This window comes from Ciona intestinalis, chromosome 7, assembly GCF_000224145.3.
Source record: "Ciona intestinalis chromosome 7, KH, whole genome shotgun sequence".
In the NCBI taxonomy this organism is placed as follows: Eukaryota; Metazoa; Chordata; class Ascidiacea; order Phlebobranchia; family Cionidae; genus Ciona; species Ciona intestinalis.
Window position 1 is genome coordinate 3,683,008 of NC_020172.2, and position 20,659 is coordinate 3,703,666.

At 37.3% G+C, this 20,659-nt stretch overlaps 1 protein-coding gene across 1 annotated transcript; it reads left to right on the plus strand.

Annotated features, from left to right (window-relative positions):
- Positions 1-329: 329 nt before the first annotated feature.
- Positions 330-20,357, plus strand: LOC100185266 (laminin subunit gamma-1-like). Its single transcript, XM_004226172.4, is given in 28 exon segments — positions 330-766; positions 3,806-3,960; positions 4,066-4,212; positions 5,040-5,170; positions 5,349-5,515; positions 7,226-7,414; positions 7,998-8,115; positions 8,553-8,657; positions 9,217-9,353; positions 10,146-10,265; positions 10,869-11,056; positions 11,507-11,657; positions 11,895-12,116; positions 12,442-12,500; positions 12,503-12,635; positions 13,147-13,380; positions 13,550-13,636; positions 13,957-14,163; positions 14,508-14,843; positions 15,089-15,291; positions 15,688-15,932; positions 16,279-16,483; positions 16,731-16,832; positions 17,197-17,311; positions 17,664-17,863; positions 18,188-18,346; positions 18,661-18,760; positions 18,982-20,357. Coding segments are annotated over 28 exon segments (4,848 nt in total). The 5' UTR covers positions 330-390; the 3' UTR covers positions 19,239-20,357.
- The last annotated feature ends 302 nt before the right edge of the window (positions 20,358-20,659 follow it).

Consider the following 20,659-nt stretch of genomic DNA (forward strand, 5'->3'; position numbering starts at 1 on the left):
GATGGAGCAAGAATTTTGCCCCGAAATGCGTCGGAGTAGCTAGCTGGAGAAGTGGAAGGCGAAGGTGCTGTCGGTCCCCGCAAAATACAAACATTCAACACTGTATGGGATAAAGAAAGAGAAAGGCCGGAAAGAGTTTTGCGAAAAAAATGGGTCGCCTTTAAGAGCGAGGCTGAAAGGAAAAAAGAGTGTTGGATCGAGCGAAGCGGGCCTCTCTCGGCACTCCCAGTTCGGTACGTCCACATTCGTTAAACACAGCTGTAGTGTTTACATGTGATTTGCTAGCGTTCGGTATTTCATTGAGAGAATTAATCTTTACTATTTAGTTATCAATTGTTCGTCTCAGATCATGTATTAGCTTTATACACAGGCACAGTAGATAGTTACAGGATGACGTTTAGGCATCTGTTTCGAATGCTTGTAGCTGTGGCGTTTACAGCAATTGTAAACGCAAGAATGGATGAATGTCGTTTCGAATCGGGCCGGCCACGAAGGTGCCTTCCACCATTTGTGAATGCAGCTTTTGGCCGAACTGTTGTAGCGGACAATACGTGTGGTACACCAGCAGAGGAATATTGCCTCCAAACAGGCGTAACAGGGGTTACCAAATCCTGTCATATTTGTGACAGCAGCGATCCCGCAAGAAGACACGACGCTCAGTATTTGACGGACTTTAACAACGAAGACGTCAGTACATGGTGGCAATCAAACACAATGCTTCACGACGTACAGTACCCTACCATGGTCAATCTAACTCTAAACTTGAGTAAGTATTGATTGAATGAATGAATGAATTGAGTAATATGTGCGTATTACCCAACGGTAAATATCTGCGTATCAGTTAGCGATAAGCACGGGTTTCTAAATGGCCAAATCGTGACCGAGTGTTTCTTAGGAATTCGCGGAGACTTCCCGGATTTGATTATTGGTTTAAAATGTTATTGTACGTTATATTTCCGACTGTGAATTGCTGGCCTCGACTAAGCATGTGTTTGTGTTCCGTCTGCTATGTTATTACGTCAGGCGTAATTGTGTGTCGAAGACAGAGTGGACGAAAGTAGGTTTGTTGTTTTATCCCGCGGTGATTTGACCCCTCGCAAAACACCCGGCTTTGTTAATAGCTGTAGACTTCCAACAGACTTCCATGGTCTACTTCGCGCCCCTACCGAAGTGTAAATCGGTCGACCTACTTAAACGAATTGAATTCTATTCAGACGGCTCGCAATTTCAGCATGATGACGTAACACAACAGTCTATTGTCTATCGCGTAATCACGCCGAATTACAAGCGCAGACGTGATACCCAGTGTAAGAAATCGACCAAAAAAGCGGCGTGTTGCGAAAGCTTGTTGGCAAAATGTATAACTTCCTCCAGAGCAAGTATTGCCTTTAAAGTCTTGCTCTTATTGGGTAAATCTGGTTTTGGTTTTCCGCCTACGTGTACGTTGTTCGCTTCGACGTCACAATTGTCCATTTGTTTTGTCATGCAGCAATGTTGCAAAGACGTTATCAACAAAAATGATCGTTGTTGGTTATTGTAATATGTTGGGGTAAGACGGTGCATGTTTTGTTATTATCTTGTTGATTGGCCCATTTGGTAGTAAACAAAGCATATTTTCAGAAATATATAATCGTAGCTTCACAACTCCATAAAAGAGCTTTGTTATTGTTAAAATCATGGCCAGGAAATATGGGATATTATGTGTTACGGGCATCCATCTTAGCCTATATACTATTATGTTCGATGGCCAGTAAGTCGCCGTATATACAGGAAAACCCGTCTGTGAAAGTGTTAGGAAACCGAAGTAACACACCGAACACTTTCAACGGACAATTGACCCTTATTTCGCCTCCAAAGGATTCGTTTGATAGGCCCTTCTAAAATAATGCGAACAACAAAGAAATAAAATTCGCATTTTTAAAACATGTTTGACACACTCTTCAAACGTGCGTGTAACTGCGCCTAAAATGGTTTAAATCCATGTTCACTTACGCGAACTTACAATTTTCGGCGCTAAGATATAATACTTAGCTATAATTAAAGTTTGTTTAGTTTTCGCCCATACAGTTATTAAGAGTAATTCTTTCCTATAAACGTAATGATTACTGTTACCCTATCATTACATGGATAATACTGCTGTTTTCATATATCGCTGGCTATTCGTCGTTTAAAAAAACAGCGACCATGGCGTCCGGTACCAACAGCTGGGAGTTGTTTAACACATTATGTCGTTGGCTACTTCCCACGCGATGTTAACCGCACTTCTCGGTCGTACAAAGTTATTCCCATGCCGATACAGAGTTATACGCGAACTTCTTGCCAAAATCGCTTGCAAATCGTGGTACATTATGTGTTAACGAGCGAGAGGTAAAGCGCAAATTATTCTCTATTATTCTACATGCAGAGTTTTCTCAATTGCAGTGCTGTTGCGCCGTGATAATCACTGTCTTTTGTTAAACTGACGGCACCATTGTTTTACTGCTAGCCACTTAACGCGGGTCTTTCATGTTCGCCGCGTCGTTGTCACCGACCTGCAAGCCACTAAAGCCGGATAATTATACGTTATGTCAAACAAATTGCTGTTAGATGGATTAAATAGGGGTCTACAATCCAGTTATTAACTACTGCATTTCGTTGAAACCAATTCAACGACTCGCTGTTGCGGTCGCCGTTCGAATGCTCCCATTGGAAATGAATATTCCTAAATTTCCATATTTCAAAATCCCTCTGCGGGGTTCAAATATTTCAACTTCAAAATAACACCAATACATTCGAGTCTGGAGAATTTAGCTTCGCTTTCCCGCACATATTTCAAACATAACGTATAACCTTGAGAAACGGTTAGACCTAAATTGGTTTAGTTTCTTATCTCTTTCGGTTTTACCTCTCTGTTTTTGCCCGTGACCGCTTTTTTGTTTGTATTACTTGACTGGTTATTAAGGAAGAGATAGTCCACCCTATTTCCTTGATTCGTGTCCGTGTCCAAGCGCTGGATTTCCCGTGTTTGGGCTGCACCTGAATATTAACTGCCATAATAACTACGTTAATCTCTATCTTGGAAATCGAGTACTTAGTTCGATAAAGGAAATGGTCTAGACTACAAATTTTCTTAAGCACAAAGGTTTAGGTATACTTGGTGTTCTGTTGTGTTTGATCTTAATTCGATTTGATTGGGCGCGTGTATTCTAAAGCTCTCGTATTGTGCGTATATGGTTCGCGGATTGAATTATCATGAACGTTCAATATTGTGCAACGCTCCGTTGGTTTTAAGTCTTTTTCATCCATGCTTTTGTCCTCTAGTTAAGCCCTCTTTCTTGCCACTTAAAAAAGCTTTTGATTTTCCCGCTAATCGATGTTTGTTTTATGTGGGACGACCCACGCTTGTAATTATACCATCAATAAGCTTACATGACAACTTTTGTGGATTGGCATCATGTAGATATGTCTGGACTTGTGCCACCGGTGTCGTCGTTCACATCCTGCCGGGAAACTGCTTGCCGCGGTGGCTTCAGACGAACCGTTTCCTGTACTCTGCTCGCCCGACAACCGAATGTCTAGCCGTTCATTTAAAGAAACAAAACGTTTCTCCGTCGCGCCCACTCTAGCTAGTGCTTTGTACTCGGCATTCACCGAACGTACACGAAATCGCTTAGTTATTTCTCTCACCTTACTCAGGTGGTCACTTACGCTTGCGTACACCTTACGTTATGTTTAACGTAAAGAATTTACAAATCAAATAAACACCCAGAACTTGTACAAGTCACACAGTAAGGTTACATAGTAACACGGGTATAACTTTCTACAGCCAAGGCCTTCGATATAACTTACGTTCGCTTGAAATTCCATACCTCAAGGCCCGAGAGTTTCGCAATTTACAAGAAGAAATGCGACAACTGCGACTGGCAACCACTGCAATATTACTCCGGCTCGTGTTTTACAACATACGGACTTGATAACAAGGTATGGTACAACAACAAACATTCTTTCATATGTGGTATGCTGGCTGCTGTATTTATTTTAAATTATCGCCTCTTTGATCTAAACGTGTCATGCTTTTGGTTAAAGGGCATCGTGACGGGGGATAACGAACAGAAAGCGCTGTGTACTGATGACTTCAGCGACATATCTCCACTGACTGGCGGTAACGTAGCCTTCAGTACACTAGAGAGCCGTCCAAGTGCGTACAACTTCGACAGGAGTCTTGTACTACAGGTGAGCTTGCTTGATGTGTGCAACCAATTCATTATCTCGGCATGCAGCTGTCGGCGTGTAAAGGTTAAGAGAACTAACATTCGCTTGCCACGTGACCTGGCAAGGCGCCAGCTAATCGCGTTTCGGTGATAGTGACGTCACAATACTTTTGTGTGATTGCTTTTACGGTTGTAAGAAATCGTATTTTGTACGAATCTAGTTATAATGACCTATAGCATACAGCCGTCGTTGGACAAAGCACGAGGCGTGTGTTGGTTTTATAGTAACGACCCACTTGCGCAAAATAGCCGGAAGTTAAGTTACAATCAAACCTATTTGCAGCTAACAATCGCCACTGGTTAGTTGAAGTGGTTTGCTCGCGTAGTGAGCGGCGGTCATAAAGTTATTTGAAGCTCTTAAAATAGTAAACCACGGTGGTAGCACCATAACTGCAGCAAGATAAACACTGAGCGCGATTCCTTTCCCTTAGTTATTGGTTTGCTCAAGAAGGAAACCATAACTCTTGATTGAAATGTCGGCCGTGCTGTATTTGTTCTTACATTGTTGCGTAATACGCCTGTATTGGATTACTGTAATTGCGCAGGTTGCAGCATTAAGTATGCGAGCCTCCAAACTTCCGTTCCATTCATGGTTTTGTGTTATGTCTACAAACAACTTTACATCCGATACAAGTTTGCGTTGCCTGCAGCGAAATTCAGCGAGATATTATCGAATACCGAAGACTGAATGGAGCTTTCAGTCGATACTGCTATTTAAATTCCTTGCCGTATAAAAGCCCAACTTCCTGCTTTTCTATGCGGCTGTATTCACACCAACGATTTCTACAGGACTGGGTGAAAGCGGTCGCTATTCGAATCACCTTGAACCGAATTAACACTTTTGGAGATGAAGTATTTAGAGACCCGAAGGTTTTAAAGTCATATTACTATGCTGTATCGGACTTATCTATCGGAGGAAGGTGTGTATACGTTTCTCTTCATACCCAATACGTTTCTCTTTATACCAATATGTCAATCTTTATACCTAATACATTTCTTATCTCATAGTGCGGTTTTAGGTCTGTTGTAATAAAGATAAATCGGTGCGAATACACGAGCGGAAAATTATGAAACCAAACCATAAATCTTACTCCGCAGGTGTGCGTGCAACGGACACGCTTCAGAATGCTACTTGAACGCAGAAGACGTACTGACGTGTCGATGTCAACATAATACAGCTGGGCGAGACTGTGAACGGTGTGCAGATATGTTTAATGATAGACCATGGGCAAGAGCAACGCGCGGAGACGCCGCAGAATGCAGAGGTAATATTATAATCACTTATAACGGCATTAGTAAATATTTTGAACATTTTTGAGCTTGTTGATCAAATTGCTCAAACTTTTGCGGTTATATAATTTAGTGGGGTGGGGGAGAGATCGGACACCCTCCTATTCCTGTTTCTCGTCCCAATTGGTAGTAAACAAAAAACGTTTAAAGAGTTATAAACCGTATCCTTACGACTTTCATAGACTGGTATTAATTGTTCAAAACACGATCAGGATATTTGGATATTATATGCTAAAGGTGTCCCATCTTCTCCCACCCTACTATATTATAACGTCTTATAACAAATCAGTAAATATTTTGAACATTTTTTTTAATCGACCACATATGAAAAATGAACGTGTTGATCAAATTTCTAAGTTGTGGCGGTCATGCTTCATTTATCTTACCAAAGCTAAGTTTTGTTTTCAACCGCATGATAGTGCTTTGAGCTCTCGTATGGCTATGCCCATGAAAGAAACAGGTCTCAGTAAAGTGTTCTTAGAGGTCGTAGTTGAACCGTTTATATTTTGTGAACGGTCCACTGGTTAAATGTCTGTATGCTGTGATGTCATTTCCAACTATGTCTGAAAGCTCTATCCGCCCGGGGGTAATATATTCGAGGCGAAATTACTGAACTATCTTCGCCCGTAATAAGTTAGCGGTTTCCTCGCTAACCAGGCACCTTGGCTTTCATCTTACACACCACACCTAAAAATGCATAAGTTATAAATTAAACCTGTGATCATATAGCAGGGTGGGGGGAATAGGACACCTTCGACACATAATATCCAAATATCTTGATCGTGTTTTAAACAATAATGAACGGTCTATGTGAGCCGTAGGGATACGGTTTTATAAAAAAATGTTAAATGTTTGTATAGTACCAAATTGGAAGAGAAAATAGATTGAAATTGTGTCCTGTCTTCCCCCACCTTACTATATCAATGACAGCAATCGTTGGCAACGCGTGGCCAGGCCTTGCAAGCATCACTACTGTATAAACAACGATGCCTATGACATCAACAGTCGGTTCTAAAATACATCACACGCGTCCCAGGGGTCAATATCTTAGTTTCATTTCCTGACTAACGACTAGATCTCATTCATTCACTGGAATAAGTGGACTATAGTCATCGGTAGTTTACGTTAGAACTTGCTGTGGTCGAAACTACAAGATTAGAGCATCAAGCTGCAGTTATACCTGTTTCATATGCCGGTTTAAAAGTATAGTTAGCACAGCTCTAAAGTTTAGCAGTTTTAGCTTTTAGGTTGCTTTTACTCCTATGCGAATGGCTGTAAATAAAATTCTGGTTATAATTTTAATGTTTACACGTCCAAGCCATAGTTATCTTATGTGGAATGGAAGAGAATGGGCACGTAAGTTTGAATGTTTTGTCGAATAGTACTGTGGGGTAAATTAGGTTACCGGTAGCACCCATATCCCATATTTCCTGATCGTGGTTTTAACGATTAGCAATGTTTTATGGACTCGCGGGCCACGGTTATATAATTCTGCAGAACCAAATGGACAAGAAAAGAAAAAAAAAAACGTTTCCCAACTTACCTTACTTGCGCGTATATTCGCTGTCGTTCATATATTTTTGCGAAATATTTTTTAAAAAAACGTATATTTTTACCTTTAAGAAAAAAAAATATTTAAAATAACGAATACTTTGGATGCGTTAAAACACACGTTTTCATTTCAGCTTGCGACTGTAACGGGCTGTCGGAAACTTGCTACTTCGATCCGGAACTTTACCGACAAACTGGTCACGGTGGTCACTGTACGGAATGCCGGGACAATACTTCTGGACCACACTGTGAGATCTGCCTGCCTTATCATTACAGAGATCCATTCAACAACCGATGTGTGCCTTGTCAATGCAACGAAATTGGTAAGTAGGACAAAGACTTATAAATCTATGCCAGGGAAAAAATCACCCGAAAAGAAATATGCACGGTAACTTGTAAGCAGCACGAGGTGTATGAAACAGAAATTCAGTTTAAATACCGCCAAGGATAAAAGTTACATTCATTCATATAATTTTTAAAGCAACACGAGGTGTATGGAGCAGAACACCCGTTTAAATAACGCGAGAATAAAGGTTACATTCATATAATTACTAGAACAACGACTTTCAAATCTGTAACAGGGGATTTAAAAAAGAGGCGTATGGAAATGATTTATCTAGAGCATTTTCTTGGATTTAAATACTGAATAAACGCCCGAAAAATACAATACTGTTTAAAATTTGTGTCATTTTAAAAATCGCGGTAAAATAGTTTGTAATTTTTATGCATAACATTAAATATAAATTCGCGCAATATCGGTCATCACCTGTAAGTAGAATTGAAATCCACCTGTGTTTTTATTCTGCTGGGATTCCTAACTAAAATTACCAACTGTTTATACATTTAGTCTCCTATAACTCGGAGTTTTAACTCAAATTTACTAACTGTCGTATTTTACTTTTTTAGGTTCCACAAGTCAACAGTGCGATGTCAGTGGTCAGTGCGCATGCAAGCCCGGTGTCGGTGGCGCCTCTTGTGGCCAATGCATGAACGGATTTTTTGGTTTAAGTGAAGCTGGTTGCAGGTAGGTTCATGGTGGTGGATATTAAACTAAAATCCGTGCCCATTTATTGGGCGGAAATGACGTCAAAGTTGGCCGCGAACGTCTATTGCCTTCTTGCATATTGTAGGGTGGGGTAAGATGGGATACCTTTAGCACATAATATCCAAACATCCTGATCGTGTTTTAAACAATTAACAATGGTCAATGGGAGTCGTGAGGATACGGTTTTATAATTCTTTGAATGTTCTTTGTTTACTACCAAATGAGACGAGAAAATAGAGCTCAAATGTGTCCCATCTTCCCTACCCTACTGTATTAGTTTATTTTAAAAGATTTTAATAATACTTTTTTACTTTAAAAGTAGATTTTTGTTTAAAGAGTGATAAAAATATGACGGCCTTTGGTTTATTATGGTTGTTAAACTTTTGTCAAATATTGAATCCTGTCTCTTGTTACAGCGCGTGTCGTTGTTCTATTGCTGGTAGCGCAGAAGGCAGTGTTTGCGATGCTGAAACTGGATCGTGTGTTTGTAAATTAAACGTCGAGGGAAACAATTGCGATAGGTAAGTTAAATACATATATAGTGCTGTGGAGTAAGATGGGTTACCGTTAAAAGTTTAATTCTGTATTTTCTGATCGCGTTTTTGATGGTTGATAACAGAATTTTATAGTCGTGTTGCTACGGTTATATTTTTGCGTAAATGTTCTTTGTTTGCTACCAAATGGATGGGGAACCGTTAGCACTTAAATCCTATATTTTCTGATCGTGTTTTTGATTGTTTACTTTTAGAGTCGTGGGGCTAAGGTTATATTATTGCGTAAATATTACTTGTTTGCTACTAAATAGGACGAGAAAAGATAATGAAAACATAAACCTTACCCCACCCTTCTGCAGCTTACAATGTGTTTAAAGTTATAAACCATAAAAAAAATATAGCGGCCACCAATACGTTGCGCAAATTCACAGTTAAACAATCAACCGCAAAGTAGCATACGCGGCAACTCTAACTCGGGCACAAGGTGTATAAAACAGAACATCCGTGTAACGACGGACATTGTCCTGCCACGCGAAGATAAACAAGTTACATTCATTTATTTAACCATTTTTTGATTTATTTACAGATGTAAACCTGGATCTATGAATTTACAAGCATCCAACCCGTTCGGATGTACATCTTGCTTCTGTTACGGCCATTCTTCTGTATGTGAAGTGTCGAACCATTACACCGTCAAATACATAGCCAGCGATTTCACAATCGGTAAGTGATTCAAGACGCGCCCACGTACTTTAACTAAATTTGTTTTATTTCGTAACGCAGACGAATTAGTAAGCCTCGTTTTATCAAGCGAAAGACGTCTGTCTGTGATGTAATAATCGTCATGAGTAAAACAGTAAAGAGAACAATCGGTATTATTACGTCATTTCGCACGTAAACGTCGGTCAATTTTTCGCGAATGGTAATTTAAGTATGCGACGGCCTTTTTAAATATATTTTCTTCAGTATATTTTTTTAAAGTTTATTTTGTCCGACGGAAAATTGAACGTGATATTTTCTTAGCCGAAAATGTTTTACCGAAATTGTAGTTAAACTTGACTTTAGTTGAGACATTCTTTTTAGCGTTTTAGTAAGACCTGCCTCCATTTGTAGTGCCTTAGTTTTCCGATGTATGCATAATACGTTGGAGTATACCTTAGCTTAAATTAATGAAACGAATTAAAACGTATGTATTTCTTGCCCAAGGACACGTCCACTGCTACTGTTGTGGGCGTGTGTGTCCTTGGGCAAGACACTTGACGGCAATTACTCCAACCCAGTGGTCACTAATGGGTCGTCTAAATTGTCAGCCATTCAGACAAAACATACCCACGAAGTATAAAGTAACATACATGGTAACTTTAAAGCGGGCGCGAGGTGTTTCAAACAGAACTTTCGTTTTATAAAGAGTATTGCTTTTCCCTTTTAATTGTTTGAAACACTATCAGGATATTTAGATATTATGTGCTAAAGGTGTCCCATCTTCCCTCACAGTACTATGTTAATACATTACAGGTACCGATGGCTGGGAAGGAAAAGATTTTTATGCAAATCCATCACCTGTTACCAAGAGAAATAATGCCATAGCAATGCTACAACCTGATCCATATTATATGTCCTATTTTGTTGCACCAGGTACCCCTAAAGTTTTTAAAAAAATTATCTTTTTGCATCAATTAGATTAAAATGCACTTTTTAATTTAAATTATTTTTTTATTTAAACAATTATAAAACATTTTTTTAAAATGGTACTTGGCTTAGTTATCTTTAATAAAGATATTATGTCATATATTTTTTAACAATTTTCATATATTTTTATCCTTGGCATGTTTAAACGACTATTGTTTTGCTGTTAATTCTAGTTTGTTTATGGCTTTTAGTTCATATATATATTCTTTATCATATTTGAAAACATAAGTAAGCGTGCACGAGATGTATGAAACAGAACACCTGTGTTTTAACGACTGTTATTGCCCCACCACACGAGGATTAACCAAGTAGCGTTTATTCGTTTTTCGCTTTGGAAAACCTTTTTAAATCGTTATCGTTTTTCGAAAACATTTTGGAAAAAAAATTACCCAATATTAAACTTTTTAAATACAGCCAAGTACCACAAAGGGTATACACAAAGGTTATAAAAAAATTCAAGGTTTTAAAAAAACATTTTTTATCATTATGGGTTTTCGATTTTATTTTTCAAAAATATTACATAATAGATAAATTAATTATTAAATACAGCCAAGTACTTGGGGGAGCAGAGGTTCAGTTACAACCAAATGCTGGAGTTTGATTTGGTTCTTGAGGAACAACCATTCGACTTGGACATTGGGAGTGGTGATGATTCAAGACCTGCTGCTCTTGCTAGTCGAGAAGATTTGGTTCTTGAAGGTGCTGGATTCCGTGTGGTTGCAAGTATTACAGACCAGGTAAAGGGTTGTTTATACATTCGTTCATTTCATCATATATAAAAGTATTATAAAAAAAAATTTTGCTTTGATTTGACAAAAAAATTTGGATACATTTTTGACATAAATTAAAAAAAAAATTATAAAAATTTTGACTAATTTTTTACTTGTTGCACAGTGGTTAATGCACCTGCCTTTAACCAGAGGTTACAGGTTCAGAGGTTGTTGCTGCTATTACTATTACGAGGCGTATAAAACAGAACACCCATGTTATAATAACTGTTGTTGCCCGCTACGTGAGGATAAAACCTGTAACATTCATTCATTCAATTCTCAAGTGTAAACTTAGAGGGTTCTAAACTAACAGTGTGTGTTGCACCATAAGACAACTGCTTTATAAATCCAATTTGTCTCTTGAGCAAAAAGATACAAATGATAAAATGTTGTTTTACAGTTTTTTTTTAATTGCAGGGTAACCCACTACCAACTTCAACAAGACAAACTTATCAATTCCGTCTTCATGAAGCTGCTGGTTTTCATCCACAAATTTCCGCGTTGGATTTCCAGAAAATGCTCAACCAACTTACAAGCATCAACATTCGTTCTACATACGGCAGAGGATGTAAGTGTAGTTTTATTTGATACTTTTACTCAAGTAGGTAAGACTGTTTTAATTAATCTGATCTACATCACCTGCAAATCACCCTGTAAGAGAGGATAAATAATTGTCAATCATTAATTCATTCAGATATTCATACTGACTGCAATCAAAAATAAGCAATTACCTAAAAGCCACCTGCGATTAGAAAATACCTTAAGTAATTAAGTGTGACTTAATTATTTGTTGTATATTTTTTAGTGAATGCTTATTTGGATAATGTGCGTCTGACGAGCGCAGAGAGAGACGGAAACGGGTTACCAGCGGATTGGGTGGAGAGTTGTGAAGCAGTTGGATACGTTGGACAATTTACAGAAAGTTGTGATATTGGTTACACTCGTGACCCCAGCAATGGCGGAGAATATGACGCATGTGTTCCGTGTAACTGCCATGGCCATTCTCAAACCTGCGACCCAACAACAGGTAAAGAAAATGAATACAAATTGCAATTTTTTTTTTATATATATATATATTGTCAATGTATAAATAAATATAAACTGCAAACATTTTTAACAATGTTTTTCATAGAGGGTATACTATTCATTTTCAGTTGTTTGTTAGTTTTTGACAGGTGTTTGTAAACAGTATATTTGTTTATCATTAATGTATGGATAACTGCACATTTTTGCTTCAAGAATATAAACTGCAAAATTTTTCATTTTTTTTAAATTTTCTACAGTATATATTTCTTTAGTAATTGAATGCAATTGACATAGTCTATTGGTAAAGCGGAAGTATTCAATTACAGGTGTTTGTGAGTGCGAGCACAACACAATGGGAACGCATTGCGAACTCTGTGCTGATGGTTCTACTTCAGTGGTGATGAATCGCGCAGAGGAACACCACAAGAATGCCAGCCATGCCCGTGCCCCGTAGGATCAGCTTGCGCAATGCTGGATGATGGTGATGTTGTGTGCACGAGTTGCCCACCTGGACATGCGGGTATGTTGGTGCAATTTTTAGTTTTATAAACTTTTTTACAAAATAAATGTATTAGGAATTTACTAAAATAAAAAATATTAATCTTTTTGCAAAAAGATATTAGGCGTTACTTATTTCATTGGTAGTTAAAACTATACACTACGTAAATTATTACATTGTGGTCAAAACTATATATTAGCACAAATTATGCATTGGTGGTTAAAGCTATATATTAGCGAGAATTAATTAAAATTGTTCACAAAATCTATCTTTCACACATGTTTATGTAGGCCTATAATAAAAGGTTATAATAGCATTAAAAATATTCCTTAAGCATTTTTAAGAAACATTTAAAACTAAAAGACAGGACAGTTACCTACAAAGTTTTGTAGCGACAAAACAACAGTTGTTAAAACATGATTACAGTTAAAAACTTATTTAAATTTAATTGGAAAAACAAGCGTTATCGCTACACCTAATTAATAAACATCAAGATTCCAATTCCAACATATACTAACTTTTGTTGTTTTAGGCAAACAGTGTGAGCTCTGCATGGATGGCTGGTTCGGGGATCCGCGTGGATCAGGTCCTTGTCAACGCTGTATGTGCAACGGGAATATTGATGAAAACGCCGTCATGAATTGTAATCGAACGACAGGAGAGTGCCTTAAATGTATTCACAACACAACTGGATTTTATTGTGATGCATGTCTGCCTGGCTATTTCGGAAAACCAGTCACTAATGTACCTGAAGAAAGATGCATGAGTAAGTTTTTTTTGTATTTGACATTTTAAAAATGTTAGCTTTATTTCACATTTTTTTGTTTTTATATTTAGCCTTTTTACAAATTTAAAAATATAGCTCTAATTTCACATTTTGTTTTTGGTGTTTTTTTTTAAATGTGCATTTTACAAATGTTGCTTTATTTTTACAGTTTGCGAATGTGACCATTTGGGAAGCAGACACATGTCTGAATGTAATGCAAGAACCGGGCAATGCAATTGCTTGCCTAATGTAGAAGGTAAGTGTTCAAAACTTGATTAATAACGGAACAAACAAAGTTATAGTACTTTAGGGTAACATTGGACACTGTTAGCACCTAAAGCCCATATTTCCCGATCTGGTTTTAAACAATTGACATTCTTTTTTATGTCAAGTCATGAGGCAATATATAATTCTGCAAATATTTTTTCATTAACACCAAATGGGATGAAAAAAGAGAACAAAAATGTTTCATTTACTTCAACTTATTATATGATACCATGTCCCATGTTACCCAACCTATTTTGTGGTAACATGTCCCATCTTACCCCAACCTACTTTAATATAATAATATCCCAGGTCGCTCCTGCAACCAGTGCAGAAGTGGGTATTGGAATCTTCAAAGTGGAAATGGTTGCGATGCATGCGGCTGCCATTCTATTGGATCAAGCACGGGCGAATGCCATCAAGAAACTGGACAGTGTGCGTGCTTACCTGGAGTTGGAGGACAAAGATGTGACCAATGCATGCCCAACTATTATGGGCTCTCTAGACAAGGATGTTCTGGTATGTACTTGTTCATTTACAATGTTCATTACTTAGATGTGGCATAGTGGTTAGCCCGCCTGAACCAGAGGTTTGGGGTCAAGACTTGGCGCTACTATTATTGTGGCCGTGCAAGACAATTAACAATAATTGCTCTAATTCTGTGGTCTCCTATAGATAGTCTAAATTGTCAGCCATATACTAAAAAAATCAAAAAGTATTATCAAATATTCACCCACAAAGTTGCATATGTGGTAACTCATAAGCGGCTACGAAGTTTATGGAACATAACAACAACTCTCGATGCCCCACCATGTTAAGATAAAACAAGTTTCGTTTATTCATAATCATTTGTTTTCCCACAGAGTGCAACTGCAACCCAGATGGTAGTGTCAGCCTTCAATGTGCTGATGACGGCCGTTGTTTGTGTAAAGATGGTGTTCTTGGAGTTAAATGCAACCAATGTCAAGAGAATTATTATGATATTGCCAATGGATGTATTGAATGCTCTGCATGCTATGGCCTGGTACAAGATGCTGTACAAATACACAGAAGGGAGTTGGGGAAATTGGAAAGCATGACTTCTAACATCGGAAACCACACCAATAAAGATGCGCAAGGGAATGAAGATTTTGAAATGGCTCTTGCCCACCTTAATCAAACAGTTCACCAGTTACACGATCAAGCTCAACAAAATGCAGGTAACTAGTAATGAACCAAGATTTGGTACTGAACAATGCTTTATACCAAAAATGAAGTCTGTAAAAATAAAAGTAGGTTACAATACCACTAAACCACCAAAAACCAAATTAAAATTTAATTGTTAGCCATACACTTCAAAACAATTTCTGAAATGGCCAAAAATTAAAACAAGTTCTGTATGTGAGAACTTAAAAGTTACATTTATGCATATTTGGCCAACTTTCTGAATCTCGCGTTTTATTAGAACACCAAGCTGCGCTCCAAGACATGATCGACCAAGTGAACTCTCAGTTGGAGCAGCTGTACATGAAACTTGCTGTGATTGAAAACAGTGTGGAAACTTGTGCTGCGACTGTTAAACAAGCCGATGATAAAAATGCTGCAAGTAAAAATGATACTTTAGGAATTGCAGTGGCACTTCAATCTGCCCAGGATAAATTGGATCAAGTAAGATGTTTTAGAATTTGCCAGATATATGAAATACATCTGTGTTATAATGTCTTTTTTGCCCTGCCATGCAAGGATATTTTAGTTACTCCGTGACTTTTTATTCCAGGCATAATGTAAATAATCTTTTAGCAGTTTTACTGGTATAAAAAGTGGCGTATTTCCGTCATTTACTCTGCCATCCGGCAAAACTCACCAGGAAATGTGGACCTTTGTACAGATGAAACCTTGGAAATACACTACGTTTTATACCAGATGAGCCACTAAAAAATTGTTTAACTTATTTGCGTACATTTAAACTTTGGAAATACACTATGATTTATACAAGATTTGCCTCTAAAAGATTATTTAAATTATCTATATTCATTCAAATTTTTAAATGATCATTTCTAACAGGCCATGGATGACTTGATCGCATCAAGAATGATTGCTGAAGACAGTTTGAGTAAAGAAGACAACATGAGTCGTATTGCAAAGGAAGCCGAGGCATTGGCCAACCAACATGTAATAGATAGCCAAGCAGTTGTGGACACAGCACAAGAAGCATTTGACACCTCACGTCGTGCACAAGATGCAGTACAAGAAGCGATCGATTTGTTGGAAACATTAATGTCAACATTGGATGATATGATTGATTCTGAGTATGTACATTTTTTGGTTTAAATTTTTACCTATTTATTTTCCTTGTGTTGCAGTTTGTTGGGCAGTTATGTTGTAACTAAAATAATACTGGGTTAGTATTTGAACGTGCACCCATTGTGGTCATATGTGTCTTTAGAAAGATATTTGGCGTTTATTGCTTCAACCCAGTGGTCAAATATGAGTTGTCCAAAATGTCAGTTATACAGAAAAAAATAAAAATCACCCATGAAAAAACAAAACTCATAAACGGGCACACGGTGCATAAAATAAGACACCAATATTATAACGGCCTTCATGGCTCTACCATGTAAGAATAATTTCTCATTTGTTCTTTTCTTTTTTTAGGAACAAGATACCAGGTGCCCGCGTTACAAGAAATGATTTGATTGCGCAATCAGACAGATTGAAGAGTAATGCCGAAGCTGCAAAGAATGAATCAACTGATCTTTTTACTGATGCAGAAAAACTTGTCGTGCCAGTTGTAGACACTGATGATATGATTTCAAGATCACAAACTATAAGAACTGAAGCACAAGATTTAATTCCCCAGGTTTGTATTAGTTTAGAATTATTTTCAAGGACAAGTTTATTAATTATTCCAAGCCACTAAACCCTATTTACAATCTGACTTTATAATTACCAATTTTTTGAATTGAATTGCAGATGGTTTTAGTTTTTGTTAAGTGTATTTCCTATTTCGTATAAATTTAAAAAAATTTTGTTTGTTTTTGTTTTGTTTTTCGTATACTTTTTTGAAATTTTAATACAGTAAGTTTAATTTTTATTGTATTTTTCAGATTAACCAACTTGAGATGGAATACAACAACAACTATGGTACCCTTGTTTCTGACAAACACAGGGCTCGAGAACTGCTCAGTGTCACAGATGCTTTGCAAGATGTATGTATAGATTTATATTAAATAAGTTCTGTTGATTTTAACTTAAGCGTGTGTTAATTTATCGACTTTCCTTTTTCTATATAACTGCAAATTGTTTTGCTGAACCTACAGGAATAAAATAGGAGTTTGTTTAGAGCAAGGCTTCCAAATGTTTTGGTTTGTGGCCCCTTTTAATTTTTAAAATTTTCCACAACCCTTTGCAGTTAATATATGTAGTACTTTGTGTAAAATTGTTATACTCTCGGAGACTTATAAATTTTCCTGGTATATATGTGTATATTATATAACGTATGTGTAATGACTTGAAGCCCTGGTGTATAAGAATATGTTGTAAAACATGTATGTAATTAGTTTGTTTCTTCAGAGTGCTGACATGATGTTGGCTCAAGTACACAGTTCATACCAAGATGCTTTGGAAGCAGTAGAAAGTGGGAATGCTACTTACCACTCTGTGCTAAATACAAAGAAATCGTTGGAAAGTATGTTGGCTTGTTGTTTTTTGTTTAGTATTGTTTTTGCTTTTTGTTAAGTTTTTTGCTAACCCAATTTCCTTTAATTTAGGGTACTAATGTTCATGTTTTTTTGTTGTTGTTTGTGGTAATTTATACTTGTATCCAATAAAAAGAGTTTATTTTATGATGGTCATAACGACTGTCCTTTGATCTCTATTTCCTATCCAATTTAGATTAGTATTCGCACCTTCAGTGTGGTAAATAAAGCATATTACTTAATATATCTCTTTATCTAATTTTTACCGTTTTTTTTTTTTTTAATTTTATTTCTTGTATCTCTTTATGTGTCGTTTTTAGTGTATCTTTTTTATTTTTTTAGGCTTTGACGAAGAAATTAACATGAACCGAGAAAAGGCAAGAATAGAACTGAACAAAACAGATTCAATTCAAGCTAAAATTGATTTGGCAAATGAGAAAACTAATGGTGCAAAAGCTGCGCTGGGAACCGCCCGTTCAATCGCCGTACAAGCGAGTGATAAGGCCCAACAAGCTCTAGATATTGCTGGCAATATTCAAATCGTACGTTTTATTTAATAATATATAGTAGAAATATGTAGAAAATGAGTAACCTGTATATACGTTGATTTTCGTTGTGTTTTTTTGTATAGGGTGTGGTAAGATAGAAGATTTTTTCATTCTATTTTCTAGTCCCATTTGGTAGTAAACCAAGAATATTTACAGAAGTAGTTAACCGCATCCTTACGACTCTAAAAAGAGTGCTGTTATTTGTTACAAACACGATCAGGAAACTTGAGATTTAGGCGCTAGCGGTATCCCATCTTACCCTAAAGTAGGAGAAGTTTTTGATTTTATTTGTAGGTTAATTATTACTTTTTTCCCCAGAGCGCACAGGAAATCCGAACAGACGCTGAAAATAGCCACGACAGGGCTGCAGTGATCAGTTCGTCTGTTGAAAATCTATCCGACAGATTGGCATCAACTGATCTCAAGTTATCAAACGCTGAAAACCAGGCTCAAACCGATCAGACCAACGTGAACGCGGTAATTACTCCTTAGTATACACTCTTGCAGCAAGAGTCTTGCTGTCATACATATTTTATTTTCGCTCTTCTGGTAAGATTTTTTCTGACCAACGATGTCCTATTCAGATCGTCTTCACTCAATAAAAATATGACACTCAATAAAACAAGATGGCATTCAATAGTTGTCCCAAAAAATGAACCCCCACATTTACATACGCGGTAACCCACAAGCCGGCCACAATGTGTATGAAACAGAACACCCGTGTTATAAGGACTGCCGTTTTTCTGCCACCCGAAATAAATAATCGGCATTTAAATATTTTCCCCCTATAGGCCACTCGTGCAGCTGGTAGTGCCGGTAAAAAGGCAACTGAAAGCAAGAAGAGAGTAAACTCTGTTTTATCGCAACTGGAAAATCTTCTGGATAGATTAAGTAAGTACAACTTGCAACGTAACAGTGTAAAATATGATTATTTTATATGGGTAAATTTTATACTTTTTTTATTTCAATAGATTTTTTTTAGTTAAATGTAAGTATGTTTTTAACTGTAAGCTTGTTTTAACAGCTGTTGTTTTGTCGCTACGTCCTGCCTTCTAATTTTTTGCTACCTTAATCGAAGAGACAAATAACGTTATTATTAATATTTTCCGCAGACGCTATGGTGGACGTTAACGATACAGAAATCGCCCAATTGGAGCAACAATACGAAGAGTTAAAGAACCAGGTGGACAGCATGAACCTTCCAAATACGATATCTGCCTTCAACGCTGAAGTGAATCGACACCAACGCACTTTGGACGCATATGACGAAGAGATCGTCAAACTAGAAGCAGATGTCCAGAATTTGCGGGAAATCAACGCTTCTATTCCGGAGACTTGCTCGTCTAACAAGAAAGTTGAGCAGCCGTAAACCGGCGAACTCACACACGCCATAAGTGCTGCCCCATATTAACTCCGTTATCACAGCTTTCTACACAATATGCATTGATCATGATGTGTGGGACAAAGTATTTAAATATTATTTCCTTTTAACACGGTTTTGGACAAATTGAACTTTCTCGTCTCGCGTCACCAATCTCATGAATGCGTCGTGACGTCATGAGTCACATGATTCTTTGTCACGTGATGCAAGGGATCTGCGACTCAAACCGGGGCAAATGCATATTGTTACTATTTTATTTTTTTAGTCGAATTCTATTAACCGTTTGATATTCGATTGCAGCATATTATTATAATTATTGTTATATTTTAAAAACCGTCCAAAGCCGGAGGGTAGGCGGGTCAATATTAAAGGAACGTCGATTTTAGCGACCCATATGATTTGATTTTAACCACGGGCCTGCCGTGCTACCTCAATTGCAGGAGTGAGCAGCTTTTGGAATATTTTCACCACAAGTCTCCGCTGTAACTTATTATGTACATACTGTGTGGTCAGTGTTTCGCACACTTGTTACGGCAAGTCTCACGCCACTTTCTCATACTTGGTTATGCAGCATACCTGTAAGCCTTACACCAACCCTGCCTTAATATACAGCATACGAATGGATGGACCCGCACCCTTTGAATGTGGGTCACCGTCGCTTTTATTGACAGTAGTCATTGTGACGTTTGCATGAGCAAATGTTACGTCATAATCTCACCATTTCTGCATTGCCTCACGAAAATCAAGAATTTCTAAAAGATTTGTCAAGACAATCGTAGCAAAACTAATTTGTTTAAAATTTTGAGCAACCATTTCACAAATTGCAAGCTTCTTTTTAACAACTTTTCATCTTCGCTTTTCTTATTTTCAACTTTTCATTCGCGAATTTCTTTTGTCACGTGTTTGCTAACCACAAATGAAGCATTCGTCACGCATGAATTTCATTGCATTTGTCAAATGAAACAATTGTTACATCACTATCGTGTATCAATTGTTTATTGTACCATTTTGCTGAACACGAAAGTATTGAAAGTTTTCAATCCACCGGTCTAGTAACATAGCGTGTACCATTCTTTCGATAAATATAATCAATAAGGAAAAAGAAAACTTGTATTTTTGTTGCCGGGGTAGTCTATGCTAACATCGTAAATAAAATAAAATAACTTCAGTTGTTAGAGCTCGCTGTGTTTTCCACATACGATCGTAAGCAATGTCTAGACATGCACAAAGCAGTTGTAAAACTGACATAACCGTTCTAATTTTGATGGCTGTCATAATTGTATCGTGCCTAAGTCTGAATTCAAACAAGAATGGCTGTTAACATTCACTACTGGTGATTGTATGCAGCAAGACAAATTAAACTTCAGACAGTCGTAAATGAAGACCAGATATAAATGTTTTATTACAAA